The 17,500-nt window shown below is 47.8% G+C and overlaps 1 protein-coding gene across 1 annotated transcript in view; it reads left to right on the forward strand.

Moving 5' to 3' along the window:
- gbe1b (glucan (1,4-alpha-), branching enzyme 1b) overlaps positions 1-17,500 on the forward strand; it is a 102,872-nt gene that overhangs the window by 53,498 nt on the left and 31,874 nt on the right. The window contains exons 11-13 of the mRNA XM_062552636.1: positions 9,102-9,212; positions 9,974-10,145; positions 17,347-17,500. The exon at positions 17,347-17,500 is cut by the window's right edge and continues 31 nt beyond it. Coding sequence (XP_062408620.1) covers positions 9,102-9,212; positions 9,974-10,145; positions 17,347-17,500 — 437 coding nt within the window. The remainder of the gene's footprint in view (positions 1-9,101; positions 9,213-9,973; positions 10,146-17,346) is intronic.

Genomic DNA, 17,500 nt, shown 5'->3' on the forward strand with positions numbered 1-17,500 from the left:
TCTGGCAATTGCGTAGGAGTCTAAGCTGGGTTTCTTCATCATCCTTTCTTTGTTCACTTGTAGTATTCTGCACAAGTCTGGAAGTTAAGTTGATTTTTTTTTCTGATTTTTTTTTATTTTACAGTGCTTTTCTGTTCACTTCGCAGTGAGCAGTAACTTTTTGTTTGCTATAGCGCCGTGAATTATGGATGAAAGTCGGGATATGTGTGCCAATTTTAGTGCTGTCATTTGCACATCCTGGTCCAAGGTCAAAGCTGTGCATTTGATTTGCTATGGATTGATACAGAGAAAGAGAGAGAGACAAAGAGAGAAAAAGAGAGGGGGGTGGGTGCCTAGAGCAAAGAAAAGATAGAAAGGGAGGGAGAGAGAGAGAGAAAGAGAGCGAGAAAAAGAGATTGGAGTGGGTGCCTAGAGCAAAGAAAAGATATACCGTAAAGGGAGAGAGAGACAGATAGAGAGAAAAAAAGAGAGAGGGAGATGGAGACGGAGAGAGCGGTAATGGTGAGGGAACGAGAGAGAGAGAGAGACAGATAGAGAGAGAGAGAAGGAGAGAGCGGTAATGGTGAGGGAGCGGGAGAGAGAGAGAGAGCACCAGGGAGAGAGGGCGATGCAGGCTAGTGTGTAAGCCCCTAGCCCTGACCTCTCTCCTCCCCCTCCCGGAGCGTTCTGGAAGTCTAGGTCAGTCCGACACTCTCCTGACCCCGCAGCTCCACACCGACCTGGAAGTGTGTTTGTGCAGCTCCATTCGCATCGATTTCTCCTTCCCCTCCTCGTTCTCCACCCACAAGCCTGCAATTTTCACCTGGGTGGCCACATGCATTCAGCTCCTCCACACAGAGAGAGACTCCAGACCTTCTTTAGTGTGTGTGTGTGTGTGTGTGTGTTTGTGTCTGTCTCTGTGTGTGTTTGTGTGTGTGTGTGTGTGTCTGGTGTGGACCCACACCAAAACTGCTGTGTGCACAGTCTTTTCAAAGTCTCACTGATGTGCATGTTTCTAAAGTCTCAACACACTTTGTAACGCTTTCTCTGATTATAAATGATGGATGCGGAGCAGAATTCTTAATAGATAATATGTACTATTTGCAATGGACTATTGCACTTGTTTTGACGTTATTTCATCAGTATAACTTAGTTATGGCTAAAAGCATGCCATGCTTAGTTATTTTAAAATATGAAACTGCACTGAATAGACAAACATGTGTAATGTCATTTATTTACACAGCACCATTGTACCATTTCTTTTCTTGAAAAGAAGGAATCGGTTAAACTTCTCGCCATCACCCTTATACATTATAAGAGAGAAAGATCACCTTTTGTGCTATGGTCAGTGTGTGTGTGTGTGTGTTTGTTTGTGTCTGTGTGTGCGTGCGTGTGTCTGTGTGTGTCTGTGTCTGTGTCTGTGTGTGTGTGTGTGTGTGTGTGTGTGTGTGTGTGTGTGTGTGTGTGTGTGCATGTGTGTGTGCATGTGTCTGTGTTTATATGTGTGTGCACGTGTGTGTGTGTGTGTGTGTGTGTGTGTGTGCACGTGTGTGTGTGTGTGCACGCTGCTCTCGCCCCTCACACTGGGAAACCTCCGTGCATCGTTAATCAACCCCGCCTGCCCAGTCGGACACTGCCAGCCCCTACCTAGTGCGGGCCGCGCCGGTCTCTGTGCGCAGGGCGGATCCGCAGACTTTGCCCGCACTGACCCTCCCGCTTTGGCCTCGCTTCGCTGGTCAAGCGTCTCGCCAACCCAACCGCCCCCCAATCACCCCTCACCCCCTCCGGTGCCCAGGATGTGTCTCCTGCCCTCTCCGCCCGACTTTCCGGCACATTCCACCAGAGAGCGGGTTCTGGTCTGGCAGCCCTTTGTTTGTTTGTTTGTTTGTTTATTTGTTTGTCTGTTTGGAGGTGGGGTTGCTCTGTTTGCATGGGAGGGGTGTGTGTGTGTGAGGGGGGATGTTCGCATTCGTTTTTCACAGAACACCGCTTCGGATGCAATATGTGTTTGATTCTGTAACAGTGTCCTTGTCAAGTTTTAGACAAGCAGAAATTTGTTGGGTTTTGACATTTCAAATCGAAGTCTGTTTATTCAGGGGTGGCATAACTTGAACTTGTGTGGTGGACCGTAATGCTTGGCCATGCTGTGAGGCCATCTAGGGATATGTGAGTGTGTGTGGTTGTGTTTATTTGTGTGTATGTGTGTTTGAGTGTGTACGAGGGTGGTAGTTTTTTTCTTCACTGGATGGCACAGCCTCCACACAGCTTGTCAAATGGTGAGCTGGCCGTGCATTACGCCAAGCTCCCTGGACTGGGCTGCTCTCGGCTTCTGATGCCACCCCCCAACACACACACACACACACACACACACACACACACACACACACACACACACACACTTCTCCCCATCTGTTTAAAAGTCCTCATGTCAAGTACTGTTAGAGCTGTACGAATATGGCCAGAGACGTCCGTCCGCCAGCAGAGTGCTAAGGACAGGCGTGTGGAGAGTGACCTCCTGATTGGCCATCTCGCCAGTACGCCGGGCCCTTTTGACATCTTGTCACTCTAGAGTCGGGAGAGGAAAGGGCTCGTTTTCTTCACTCCCCTTCGGTCTTTGTGGCTCCGGCTCCGCTCTCCCCTGTGGCTCGCCACTGCTAGCGCACGTGGACGTGCATGTGGATTTAATTCCACTGCCCTTGACTTAACGCGACTGATTACTATGAGTCGTTTGTCATCTGTGTGTGGACACGGAGTGTGCGTATGTGTGTGTGTGTGTGTGTGTGTGTGTGTCTGTGTGCGTGTGTCTATGGGTATGTCCGTGTGTTTGTGCATACTGTATGTATGTGTGAGTGTGCGTGTGTCTATGTGTGTGTCTGTCTGTGTGTGTGTGTGTACGTGTGTCTATGTGTGTGTGTGTGTGTGCACGCATGGCACTCTGTCCAGCCACGGCCGCCAGTGAAAAATGAAGCTGTGGTAACAAGGCAGGCCGATAAGGAGTGCGGCGCAAGTTTGCGTGATTGTATCTTATTACGCCCATAAAGCCCTGTCACTCCAAATGGATAACGGCAGCCAGGCCCCTCTAATTTAGCACGGGGGCCCTAGCCTGCAGCCAGCCCAGATTGAAATGTAATGGAAACAATTAAAGGCTCTGAAGGCAACAGGGCCTCGCCACCGTCTCACAAGGACAAGGGGGTGGGGGGAGGAGTGTGGGGGGGGGGGGCAGAATCAGCGGGACTCTCACTCTCCGTCTCCACACACAGCCCACTCACTCAGCCACACACAAATACACACACACGCGAGTGCGCGGCGTGCGCACACACACATTCACACACGCACACGCACACGCACACGCACACACACGCACACACACACACTGTGTGATACACACACATGCACACATTAACTCTGAGCACATACACTCACTTACACTTTCTTTCTCTCACTCACACACACATGCACACAGGCACGCAAGCGCAGGCACACATACACACACAAACACACTATAAGATGCTTACACATGCGCACATAAACTCTTAACACATACACTCACACTTGTTTTCACACACACACACACACACACACACACACACACACACACACACACACACTCATGCACCATATGTACGGTTATGTGATTGCCTGTGACCTACTGCTGTGTTTCATGTCTGCTCAGTGTCCCCTGAATCAGATCCACAGATATTGCTTTAACAGCACTCGATGGAGAGATATGGCGTTGGCATATTCTTGAACAAATTGATTTTTTAACACCAGCTCTTTTTTTTTTTTTTTTTTAAATCTCTAGAGCAGAGCACTAATAGCTGTTAGTCATTCATTTATGTCTTCACATTCAGGAATTTATCACATAGTGATGAGCTTGAAACAAATCCTTGAGTGATGGCAAGCGAAAGCGGGTGTTATGTTACTCCGTAAGCACCACATTTAGACCACACGCTGTGGCCGTAACTGTACAAGGGAGTCCCTTCTGTCGACTTAGAGACTTATCTCAGTCGGGAGATTTAGGCACTAATTTGATATTAGTTGGTTAGTTAAATCCATATGTCCCATCAGTCTAATGCTTTAACGTTTCACGTTGAGTGGATATAGTTAATTTTCTTACATGCGCTAAGTGTGGCAGTGCTTGCTTGCTCTACTAATATCATTAGTGCTCAGTAATTAGTATTGTTAATGATGATAATGATTATAATGGCTTAACTCAGAATATGTTTTTTAGTGAGTGGATGCCAGATTGGCCCCCCTTTGCTCCCTTTAGCCCTGTGTACTCTTCAGGCTATTTTGTTACCTGAAACATGGCAACGTTTATCCCTCCTCATTTTGGGGTTTAATTGCCCTCCGAAGGGCTTCGGAGCTGTGTGCTGGGTGTTGATGGAGCCCTCCGTCAGACACATAATAAGAGGGTGTGTGTGTGTGTGTGTGAGAGAGAGAGAGAGTGTATGTGTGTGTATTGGGAGGAGGGGTGGGGGTGGGGGGGTATTGGAGGGGGCACCGAATGACAAAAAGATGAAGAATGTTTTTTGTAGTAGTTATGCCCGAGGCTGACAACCCGTCGAGGGCACAAAGTTCATCCATCTCCATAAGAGTTGGCATAAAAAAAAAAAAAAAAAAAAAAAATAGCGCGGTGAAATATTGAGATGCGTGTGGGGTGTTTAGGCTAAAGTGTCTGCAGGTGTTAGCCAGCATTCAGTGTGTTGGCAGTGGCACTAGTCAGTCAGTATGCCTATGCCATGAGATGCCACATGCCTGAATCCAATGGAATCACATACTGTATGCCTTTATATGCAAAGTGATGGCACGTGCCTACAGTATATGCAATGAGATGGCTTACCGTATTATGCAGAGTAATCGTGAATGTCTGTATGGCAACCTAATGGCATCTGCCCATATGCAAAGTGATGGCGTATGGGTGTGCTGTGTGGCAGATTGTTCCGGAAACTGGAAGAGTCAGGCAGTGATGGGGGGGGGGGGGGGGGGGTGGTTGGCACTGACATTCTCCCCTGAGATATTCTCTGCGCTTTCTCTGTGTGGATCCTCAGTCTTCCTCTCTTTTTCTTATTCTGTCGTTCTCCCTCTCCCTCTCCCTCTCTCTCTCTCTTTCTCCCTCTCCCCCTCTGTCTTCCCCATTGTGTGGAGGGAGCGGGGAGCGCGGTGAAGCCGTCCGGCTCCTGTGTTCCGCTAGAAGATTCCTCTCCCTCAGGTGCAAGCTCTTCACTCACCGCCTAATTATCACGCTCGCCTCGCCACTCTACGCTTGCCTCACTCTAACCCCCCCTCCCTCTACACACCTCCACACACACACACACTCACACACACACACCTCCCCAAACACACACACACACACACACACACACACACACACCTCCACACACACACACACACACACACACCTCCGCATACGCACACACACACACACACACACACATACACACCCACACACACACACAACCACCGAAACACCACACTCTCACTCTCACTGTCTTTGTGTCTCGCTTCCTCTCATTTTCACTCACTGTTGCCTCTCTCCTTCCTTCCATCTCTTTCCTTCCTTCATCCCTCTCCCTCCCTCCCTCCCTCGCTCCCTCCCTCCCTCGCTCCCTCTCTCCCCTCGTGTCCTCTGGGTTGCCGGTGCGAGTGCGTGAGAGTGTGTTGATGGTGGCTGGCGAGAGGCTGGTTTGCTCTGATGAAGTGGGCCATCAGCGCCACCACACACACACACACACACACCCACACACCCACACACACACACACACACACACACACACACACACACACACTCCGCTCTCAGGAGGGACGCAGGAAGGGCTCGGGGCACAGCAGGGGCTCGGGACAGGACGAGGACACACACTGCACCTCGCGGCCCACACACCACTCACTCCTGCCAACGTTTGATGGCATCTACATCGCCCCCTCGCCGCCACTCCCCATGCCCACGCGTTTAAGTGCCAGTTATCCTCGACGTGTTTTGCAGTGTTGCGACAAAACAGGTTTTTTATTCCTCGGTTTTGTTGTCACATCTTGGTGGTTAATTATATATCACGTTCCACAATTACATTATGCGGCTTCATCTGACTGTGTGTTGCATAACTATACTGTTTTCGTAAAACACAATGGAGTAATTTTTGCGAATGTCTGTGTGTGTTTTCGTTTGTTTATTTGTGATGATTTTGCAGAGAAGTGGATTGGAATGTTCATTTGGAGCCGATCGGGCTCTGGGCTCTCTGCTCTCCACTCCTCAAACGCAGCGCGTTGGCGTAAGGGGGTGGGTGTGGCGGCCCAGTCTGACTCACCGGACACCTACAGTGAAGCACTCGTAGTCAGCACTTTCTGATTGTCGTCTTCGCTTACACAGAAAGACAGAGCATGGGATGAAGTAATGGGGAGGGGTGGAGAGAGAGAGAGAGAGAAAGAGATAAAGAGAGAGAGAGGGATGGATGGGGTGGGCATAAAGCAAGAGAGTTGGGGATGGAGATGGACAGGGCGGAGGCGGCCGAAGGCTGTTGGATGATTGAGACGGACAAAGATGGCATTCATTAACTGGCACACGCCACTTCATTGTGCCCGTATTGATAGTACCCCCCCTCCCCTTCCCCCTCCCCTCTTTGCCATTGATTGCCATGCCATCAAGTAATAGAAAGGATCCCCTACCTGTCAGTCAGATGCCATCCGCAATCTCACCCTGCAGTCTTCCAATCTGTCACAGTGAAGGGCTTACCAGCCTCCTGTCAATCATGCTAGCTGCACATCTCATGCATCGTGGGCCCAGGGGGGGCATTGGTGGGATGGGGGGGTGGGGAGTGGTGGGGTGGGCATGGGTGATGGGGTTGGCGGGGGGGCTGCAGATTGTATCCTAGTAACCAGGTCTTTTAGTTTGAGTGACTGCTGGATTCATAGATGTGCCGCATGTTTATGACTGTTAGCATGGCAAGTAAACAATGTGGCTATTCTCCAAGGAGAGGTGTGTGTGTGTGTGTGTGTGTGTATTTGTGTGTGTGTGTGTGTGCGTGTGTGTGTGTGTGTGTATTTGTGTGTTTATGTGTGTGTGTGTGTGTGTGTGCTTGTGCGTGAGCGTGTGTCTTGAGCTTTGGAGATCCAAACATTATTTATTTATTTATTTATGTATTCCTTTGGAATTAGGCTACTGGAATATAAATGTTGTGGAGGCATCTGAATGCATGGGAGAAATTCGGCGGGTTTCTGTTGGTCTTGGATGCAGATGTTTGTTCTTGCCGTCTCCAAAGAGAGTGTGTGTGTGTTAGTGTGTGGAACATGGTTCTCTCTGTTGACCAGAGGTGAGCTGTGTGGGCAGGTTGGTGTGTGTGTGTGTGTGTCTGTGTGTGTGTGTCTGTGTGTGTGTGTGTGTGTGTGTGTGTGTGTGTGTGTGTGTGTGTGTGTGTGTGTGTGTGTGTGTGTGTGTGTGTGTGTGTGTCTCTTTGCTGGCTTGTAGCGGGGTGTAACTGGCTGAGGAACGCTCCTGGTTGTTGGCTCAGGTGTGGGCGGAAAGAGCATGGAGGATATTGATTGAAATGGAGGGATGTTTTTTTTTTATTATTATTATCTCTTTTCTTCATCTCTTAGTGGAGGAATAGGTTTCGCTTACAGTAGCCATGGTTACTCTGTGCACCCTCTGCTCACAGCTTTCTTAACATTGACTCTCCCACCTCATTGTTGGAGAGAAATTAAGATTGAAAACTGTTAACCCCGGCTCTGTTAACTGTTTTGATTTGCTTTAGTTTCAATTAACTTGTTTTGGATGCCAATATTTTGCTAGTTTGGTGGACAAATACCTTGTCCAGTACCTTTTTTTCTGGTAGAACATTTTGTCAACAGTGAAAACAAATGGTAGTGTTGTCCAAGGACTTTGTTGACAGAACAACTACTTCCTCTGTGTGATTTGTTTTATGTGTAGTATACGTTGTAGGCCGTGTGATTTGTCCTCTGATATCCAGGTTAAAGCGTAATATGTGTGTAATATGTGTACAGGTCAGTTAATTCTACGAGACTCAGTCATAACCTCATGACTCGTAACCTTAAAGGGATAATCCGGAGTGAAATGCACTTTAGATCAATTTTTCGGACTATTGGGAGTACATACGTTGAGTTGACACCAAAATCATGTCATTCGGATGTATTTTGAGAAAGTTCGAGTTCACCGTTTTTAGCCAAAACTCGTTAGCCTGGAAGTGACCGGGGCAGGTCCTTTCGCCACTACAAAACGCTATTTTTATACCTCTTCTACTGTTCCAAACAACACTACACTTACGTGGTAGTGAGTAGAGGGTCCCTAAAGCCAAACCGAAGTATCCCCACGTCTTTATGTGGTCGGATAGAGAGTCCAGAATGAATTTAATCGAGTCAGTACCTTCCGGAAATGTCGCGGCGGCAGCTGCGCAACGCTTCAACAACACTTTACTAACATTTCCGGAAAGGTACTGACTCGATTAAATCACTCCCAATAGTCCGAAACATTGATCTAAAGTGCATTTCACTCCGGATTATCCCTTTAAAGCGATTTGATTTGATTTTCACATCATGTCTCACCATCAAGTTTTTTCTTTTTTTTTTATCTTTCTTTGGAAAAAAAAGCACAACGTCTTTTTGTCCAGTCATCAGCCGTCAGGTATTTTCGCAGAATAGGTGATTGACACAGGCCTATATTCTTTGCTACAGAAGACGTGCCATTATTTCCTTCCCCCGCTCTCTCCACTATTCCTCTGTGATACTGACCTTGGAATATATTAGCATTGAATAAAGGATGATTGATGCTAAACTGTGCCCGAGGAAGGCTGTATATAAAGGAAATGAGACCTGTGGCGATTCCAGGGGTGGAGAAACACCTGCGGGGGGCTCTGACAGAAGGATGGAACGTGACGCCAAGATCGGCGCACATGCTCGGAATACCATCATGAGGCTCATGGGCAAATGGGCAACGCCGCACGTTCTCCAGGTTAAACACGAGTGAACGACAGAGCATGGGGGGGGAAGAAAAGAGAGGAACAAGAAAATGGCTTTAGTGTTTTTGAAAGCTATTTGCTCTCTCTCTCTCCTCCCTCTCTCCCTCTCTCTCTCTCTCTCTCTCTCACTTTCTCTCTCTTTCCCTCTTTTCTCAGATCATCAAAGAGAAGAAGGACGAGGAATGGGACATGGGCAACATTGTGTACACACTGACCAATCGGCGGTACAGCGAGAAGTGCATAGCGTATGCGGAGAGCCACGACCAGGTAGGGGAGCGAGCGCGACCCCCATTTCACAGCCTCACAGGAGAGGAGCAAATGTAATCAATGAGTCATTTGGAATGGAAATTGGTGTCACTGCAGGTTAGGGAACACGTGGCAGAGTGAAATTAGAAATTAGCACATCCAGCGTTTGTTTGTATACATTCCACGAGATGAGGGAGTTGGAGTAAAAAAAAAAGGGAGAGTGTGTTTGTGTGTGTGTGTGTGTGTGAGTGTGTGTGTGTGTGTGTGTGTGTGTGTGTGTGTGTGGCAAGGCAGGTGTGGGGGGTGCGCACCGGTGTGTTTGTCTACTTGAGTAATGATTACCGCCACAGGTTATTCCTCGACTTGAGTGAATTCAGCGAGGAAGTGATTTCCTCTCCCGCTCTACCTCTCCCTTTTTCCCCAGCCTGTCTCTCTCTCTCTCTCTCTCTCCCTCCATCCCTCTCTCTCTCTCTCCCTCCACCCCTCCTCTCTCTCTCTCTCCCTCCCCTCCTCTATCTCTTAGGAAGTCAGTAAAAGTGCACAGAGCCACGTGTAGTCCAGCGGGTGCGGTGATTAATGCAAAGTGCCTCTTGATGAAAATGACCTTGTTTCAACCCCACCCCCCGACCTCCCCTTCACTCCCACCCCCACCTTCCCCGTCTCTACACCCTCCACCGTCCAACAACCCACCCCCCCCCTCACCCTGTCTCTACTCTCCTGTAAACCCCCCCCCCCCCCCCCCCCCCCTACACACACACACACACACACCCCTGCTGTGGTAGGCCCTGGTCGGAGACAAGACCCTGGCGTTCTGGCTGATGGACAAGGAGATGTACACCAACATGAGCTCCTTCACTCCCATGACGCCCGTCATCGACCGCGGCATTCAGCTCCACAAGATGATCCGGCTGATAACGCACGTGATGGGCGGGGAAGCCTACCTCAACTTCATAGGTGAGTGTGGAGCGATCACCGCCACTGTTACCTGATACTCGTCTCCATAAACTGGAAAGACTCACTGTATCACGAGCCCTTTGTTTTTCCCCCCTCGCTGCGTGCTCGGCCATACGGATCTATACAAATTCTATTATTTGCTGTGGTTGTAAGATGATGTGTCCTCCAACGGTTGTGCACTGTGATTAAATGCAAGCGTGAATTTTCTAAGCCGCAGACATGCGAGTGTGGTTTTTTTGTCTCGCGGCATTTGAGCTGGTTCTTGCCTTTACCAAATAATGAGATTCTTTCTTTCACCATTAACGGCAAGGCAACCCAACGGATCACACGATGCGACTGAAATCGATCAGTATTCTGCATTCAAACTTCAGAAGCACACTGTACACTAATAGGTTTCCTGACAAAGGTGACACGGTGTTGTTTATCATGTCATATTAGATCTGTTTTCTTTAATGAAAACTGTTCAAATAAGCCTTTGCTTAATGAAAACTGTCCAAGTCAACCTTGAGGTTAACGGATACAATGTCATCCAAGGCCATCAACAAGTCGTCACACAGGAGGATACAACAGTGTTTAATTGCCATGTCACGCGCTGACCTCTGTGTTGCACGGTGCTGCTTTTGCGCGACATAATCACTTTTTTGTGTGATGTGGTCCCTCACCCTTGTCTATAGGTGACAGCCTGCCTCTTGTAAAGAGTTGCTAAGGGATATTCTGGCTCCCCTAGCGATGGCAGTCATTTGACATTTTAAACAGGCAAACTCATAAACATCTCCATCAGTCACATCAGTGGATAGAGCGGAGCCGTCCCTCGCCCCGTCTGGCCTGCCTTCGCCTCGCCTTGCTGCCGCCGACGAGCGCTGCCGACCTCCAATCGATGGATGTGTGCTGGCGCGGTCGTTAACCCTTTGCTCTTGTCTTTCTGATTAAAAATAGATGATGCCCGTGACCTGTGTTAGACCCGTAGAAGCATACCATCACCGTACACACACACACACACACACACACACATACACACACACACACATACGCAGAGGCAGTCACAGTACAGTAGCCTGCCTTTAAACAGCGTTCTAGCCCCACCTGGTGACTAGGTGTGCAGGTCATAGGGAACAGAGGTGCACGTTCAGGTGGCTTCTGCTGATCCACAGCTCGGGGCGTTCAGCTTTCGCCCTCTTCCTGATTAGCTGAACACCCTGATTAATCTGGTCTGGGATCAGGGGATCTGGTATGAGTTAGTGTAAGTGCTATACAAATAAAGCTTTTTATAATTAAGTGTGCCAAACAAGAAGTGAACATCTAAAATGTATGTACTGGGAACTCCAAAACAGACAGGGAGATTCAGCACTAGCAATATTCTGTACCTGTGTGCCATAAGTACTAGATATCATTTGGGTAACTTGAGCTTTTATGGATAGGATTGCATCAACGATCTATGAAAAATACCAGCTTTTGAGGCCATTTTGGATTTTTTTGCCGCTTCACTCCTTTTCTTTTCTTCTTTCGTCTCTTCCATTTTTCCCTCAGGTGACCTTTACGCTGTCTGTCTCCGAGCGGTTGTCCTCTGCTGAAATCACAGGGAATATGAGTAAGGATGAACGGTCGGGTTGTTCCTCTCGCCTGCCTCTCGAACGCTCAGTCGATAGACCTTGAATTCGACGAGAGAGACCCCGTTTCAGCTCTCTCCGGAACATGCCGGAGCGAGACAGGCGCAGCCGATGCTTTCTTTCTCCGAGAAACCTTCTATTGAGTTTGAAAGGGCTCTGACTTTTCAAAGCTTGTTTTGCTCTCCAAAAGTCAACCAGCAACGAGACATATTGTTAAATCAGATTAGCGTTTATTGTCAATCTCTTTCACAAAAAAAAAAGAGAAGAGCCGCTCGTTTTCTTGTAAAGGAGGCCGACCGGGAGACAGGCAGTATGTCAACAACATTAGTGGAAATGCCAAAGCCCGCCCTCTCCTCACAAAAGAGGGGACAAGGAGGAGAAGTTTAGTAAATATGAAATGACATGTCGTGTCAATGGATCAATGGCTGTGGAGTCATTTAGCGGTGCTGAGCAAGAACAAATTGTTTGAGCAAGCAAATCAATTCGATCTGCCGGGCCCCAAAGAGAGGGCATGTCTGTTTACTCTCGGCCAATAGATGCTAAAAGGACACAGAGAGAATGCATACTTGTGATGCAGAGTGACACACACGTACACACACATACACACACACATAAACACACACACACACACACACACACACACACACACACACACACACACACACACAGAGAGACACACAGACACTGCGATGCTTTTCCCGGGTGTCATTGGCATTAAAACGCAGCGCAACGAAGTGCCCATGAAACGCTTCAGTGACTTTATCATTTGAGCCTCCGCTGGAAATAGAGAGTCCGTGAATGGACAGGACTTTTTTTTATGTTAAAAACCCGACCTTCAGAATGCGGTGAAAACTTTTAGATGACCTTGCATGAGCAGGTGGTTTGTAGCCGTTTTTTTTTTCTTTTTCCTCTCTCTGCCCTTCACAGTAATTGAAAAAAAAAAAGAAAGTCAGACATACACTCAACGAAGAGAAAGGGGGGTTGGGGGGGGGAGGGGGCTACTCTGTGGTACCCACCTACGGGGAATAAGCACTGACAGAAAGCGATTTGACTGTGCAACGTTTAATTGGACCAAAATCACCCACTTTTCCATAATGAACCCACTCACTCTCCCCATTTTAACAATGTCTGTCCCTTTCCCCGGCCTCTGTGTTCGCTGACTCTGATTAGGGGCATATTTTCCCTGATATGATATGATTAAGTGGGACCTTTTTCGTGGCATTTAAGATGATAAAAAATGTGATTCTCTGATCACTGTCTGATGCTCCCATTTAAAAACATGGCAATATGTTTAATCATTCCCAATCTGAATTGCCTTTTTAAATTTGATTCGTGCCAATCCCTGATGGCGTGTCGAGGCTTCATTTAAATGCGTTTAAAACCACCCTTAGCTCTACCTGCTGTCGACTGCCTGAAGGAAGGACAGTGTCCTGGATCCAATAGTTATCTGGCACAAGATTTGAGGTCTCTTTTTATCTCAACATGAGAAGCTAGCACTGTAACATGTAGGGGTGATTTGTGTACTATTTATTCTAATGAATGAGAATTAAGATGGGAATACTTGGTCATTCAATGAAGTGTAATGCTAATGAAACTAAATGAAAAGATCATTTGCTTCTGAAAGGCCATGTCTGGAATGTCATTAGACCCATTTACTCGTGAATGGCTTGTAGCTCTGCCCCTTTTCATTAACAGAGACACATCAATAACGCTGTTAATATCATGTTAACACCATGGATGTCAGTTTCAATAGCATACTCAAACAAGTGCCAGAAGACACATATCCATTCTCTGTACAAAACAATTTGGGCTTGGCTCTTTCTCCGTAGCATATGCAGCTTTGTCCAACAGCCCTGGTGCCAATGCGCTGGAATTCAGGGGCAAGATTTGAAGAAAAACAGAAGTTAACCGTCCATTTTGCCTTTTGTATGTGCATGGAATGATTGATATGACAGAAAAAGTCTTACATTCAAAGTCATTCCTCCATGCTGTTCATCACACATGGACAACCAGTTCCTAGCTGCTGAAAGAAAACTCAAAAACTCTTTTTTATTTGTTTGCTCTATTGCTGTCCCAATCTAATATGTGAAAGATTGCATTGTGAGATGCTCCATTTTCACACAGGTGACTCACAAAAAGTAATGTGTTTTCAGTGATGTTATGTTTTGCGAGGACTTCAGACACGTTTGATTGAAGTCATAATAGCGACCATAATTGCCATCTAAATATATCTTTGTATTTCTTCTAGCTTTGTTTCTTTTAACTTTATTCGCTCAATATTGCCCTTGCTGTGTTCGCGTGTAGGCCATAGTCGTTGTCCTCCTTGGAGTCCTACAGCCACAAATTTGACAGTAATCCCATAATGTCTTATAATTGGTGACAGCAAGGACTCTGTACACCGGGACCACTGGAGCATCATTGTTGAGGCCATGCAGACGAAATTCAGTGAGTGGGAGAAAATGAGGCGTGTCTTATGTTTAATTAAACAGTGCCCAAAGAGATGTGGAGTCCCTCAGGGAACTCACTAGGCCCTCTCCACTTTAATTAACAGTCCGATTAAATCACTGACTGGAAAACGGCAAGTAAACAACACCGACTTTCTGTGTCTGTGTGATGAAGATGCACCCGTCTCTGAAGATTATGGAGTGACCTTGTTGTCCTTTTAGCTCATGTGGTTCAGATGTATTCTGAGGCCAATATGGTGTATTGTACATAGAAGCTGTATAGACATGGGAATGTAATTACTTGTATCCTTCTGACTTACAAACACCAAAAGTGGCAGTTTAATGTACATGCACTCATGACCTCAGCCATATGAAGCTGAAAGGAAACCAGCTTGTCTGCTTGCATAACGTGTAAATTGTCCATGTGGCACTATGTCTGTCTGTAATGTGTGCTTTTATGAGCTGTGAGAACATTGTGTGTGTGTTTGTGTGTGTGCGTGTGTGTATGTATGTGTGTGTGTATGTGTGGAGAGTGTACTGTATACCCATCACAGAGCGAAGAGTGGCTCTTGGCCTCATCTCCCTGCCTTCTCTCTGAGACTCACTGTATTCTCAGATTGCTAGGAAAGGCAGCTTAGCCGCCAACACACTCCCACACACACACACACACACACACACACACACACACACACACACACACACACACACACACACACACACACACACACACACACACACACACACTTACACACACTCACTCACACACACACACGCACAGAAATTCCAGCTGTGTCAGACCTCAGACTGTCGGCTTTGCCGTCGGAGATGCTTCTGCCCACGTCTCGCCACCAGTCAAACAACAGAGCCCCGGGCCGCCCTCTGTCTGCGCGCTCGCTGTTGACAGGGCCCCCGATGTGTCGGCGCACTCGGAACTCAGCAGATGGCCGCCGCCTCGGCGCTCACCTCCTCTGTGTTTACACACCCCGAGCAGCCGTGGCCGCGAGCAGCCTCCGACGACAAAAAAATCAAATCAGATAGGCGAACGCGCATTTCGACGTCCTGCGATGTGGACCCGCGCCGCAAATGATGTTTACATCCACGCACACAAGTGTGTCTCCGCGGTGTCCGCAGTGGTAAATATTTCCGTTCCCCGAGGGATTGGTGAATACCCAGCTCCTGCTGCGGCTGTTATTGTCAGAACTGGCTGGTTATCTGCATATTTCCATATTTGCAGATTTTTAGGGGGTTCTTTGGTATTTTTTTTAGTCAGTGTCAAGGGATAGCTTGTATGCAGATACAAACCAAAGACTGTCTTCAACTTCCTGTTTTGTATCTTTGATTCCCCCCCCCCCCCCCCCCCCTTGTCCATCACTTGCGGATCTACATCCACATGCTTGCTGCTCGTTCGTTCTCTGTTGTGCTACTCCTTCAACACTCTTAATTCATAAGTGCGTGCTCGGTCTTGAGGCGGCAGCTCACCACTCAGTGCGTCTGTTACAGCTCGCTAATGTTGTTCATTAGAGTGTCTGTCACTCCTCAGCTCTTCTGCCTCATCCAGTGTCTCGCTCTCTCTTTCTCCGTTCTTTCTCTCTTTCTTCCCTCTTTTTTTCTCTCTCTCTCTTTCTCCGTTCTTTCTCTCTTTCTTTCTCTCTTTCTTTCTTTCTTTCTCTCGCCTGTTGAATAAACAGGCAACTTAATTTCTATTGTCTCATTCCTCCCCCGGCACTACCAGCTCATACGCCACCCTGCCCCCCCCCACCCCCCCTCACCCCCAACACCCCACCCTTTGTCAGCAAGTTTCTCTCCCTCTCTAAAATTCAATTACCCCCGCTGTTGTGTTATGATGTCAGGGTGCCAGCCGATGACTGATTCATTATCTCATCTGGCTGCTTGACGTGGCTGTCGCCTCAGTCCATCGGCTTGTTCAGCTGCGCGGACACGCTCCTGCCCACACTAGCACCGCCGAGGCTGCTCCTGCTGAAAGCTTTCCTTTTTCTCTCGCACTCTTCCTCCTCCTCCTCCTCCTCTTCCTCCTCCTCCTCTTCTTCATCTTCCCCCCCGTCCTCTTCTTATCCTCCTCTGCCTCAGCCATGCGTTCGCTCGAACACTAGTCTTTGTCACGTCCTGCTGTTTAGGCTCTCGTATGGTTCTCCTCCCTCCAGACGCGTTTTTGAGACCGCGAGGCTCTCCGCACGCTCATCACAAACTCATAATCGCCATAGTTTGGGCTCGCGTTTGATAGGGGTGCAGAGGTTACACATCTGAGCTCAAGGCATCAGAGTCGATCTACTCCCACAAAGCGTGGCGTACTGCCATCTCGAAATCCCATGCAGCATTCATTACCACACACAAGGAGGTTTTCAAAAGGTGAGGATCCCTCATCGGGTGTTTCAACCTCCTTGACAAGATAGTGATCAAATGTATTATACAAAAAAAAAGGGGGGGAAAAGCTTCACTTATTTATTCACTGGGAGCCTTGATGGCGTTTCACGCTCATTGTTGCGAAAGTGTTATAAATATTTTGTGGTGAATTAATTCTGCATACATCTTATGCAAATGAACCGAAGTGATGCTGTGGGATTTAATATCTGAAAGTCTTTCTCCCCTTCTTCTTTTCTCTTCGCCAGATAATAGATTCCGATTTTTTTTTCTTATTTTTTTTCATCAGAGGAGGAAGAGGAGGAGGAGGCCTCTTTGAAGCTCATGTTTATCAGCCGGCCAGTATTTCTGGTTATGCCGGGGATGAGGAAGGGTGGAGTGGCGAAGCGTTAGCACAGGATAAGTGGGCTAATAACATCAGGCCTGCTGGACTCTCTGGTACGCCTTCATTAGGCAGCGGCAGAATGTCATGTCACGATCGTCTGACCACAGGTGGATGATTTGCACCAGACACTCGCTTTTTGTCAAGGGGTTGCATCATTCAAAAAATGAAAATGGCATCGCCATAATGAGTAGTCTGTCTGCTTGGAACATGAAGTTGTACCGGCATTTCTTTATTTTTTAATTTTTTATTGAAAAGCTAACTTGACGGAGAACACATTCAGTGCTGACATTTCTCTCTCTCTCTCTCTCTCTCTCTCTCTCTCTTTCTCTCTCTCTTTCTCATTCTCATTTTGTTTCTCCCCCCTCTCTGTCCTGCCTGTCTCGCAGGTAATGAGTTTGGCCATCCGGAGTGGCTGGACTTCCCCAGGGTGGGGAATAATGAAAGCTACCACTATGCCCGTCGCCAGTTCAACTTGGTGGACACAGATCACCTCCGCTATCACCAGCTGTACGCCTTCGACCGTGACATGAACCGCACGGA

Source organism: Sardina pilchardus, chromosome 13 (genome assembly GCF_963854185.1).
Source record: "Sardina pilchardus chromosome 13, fSarPil1.1, whole genome shotgun sequence".
In the NCBI taxonomy this organism is placed as follows: domain Eukaryota; kingdom Metazoa; phylum Chordata; class Actinopteri; order Clupeiformes; family Clupeidae; genus Sardina; species Sardina pilchardus.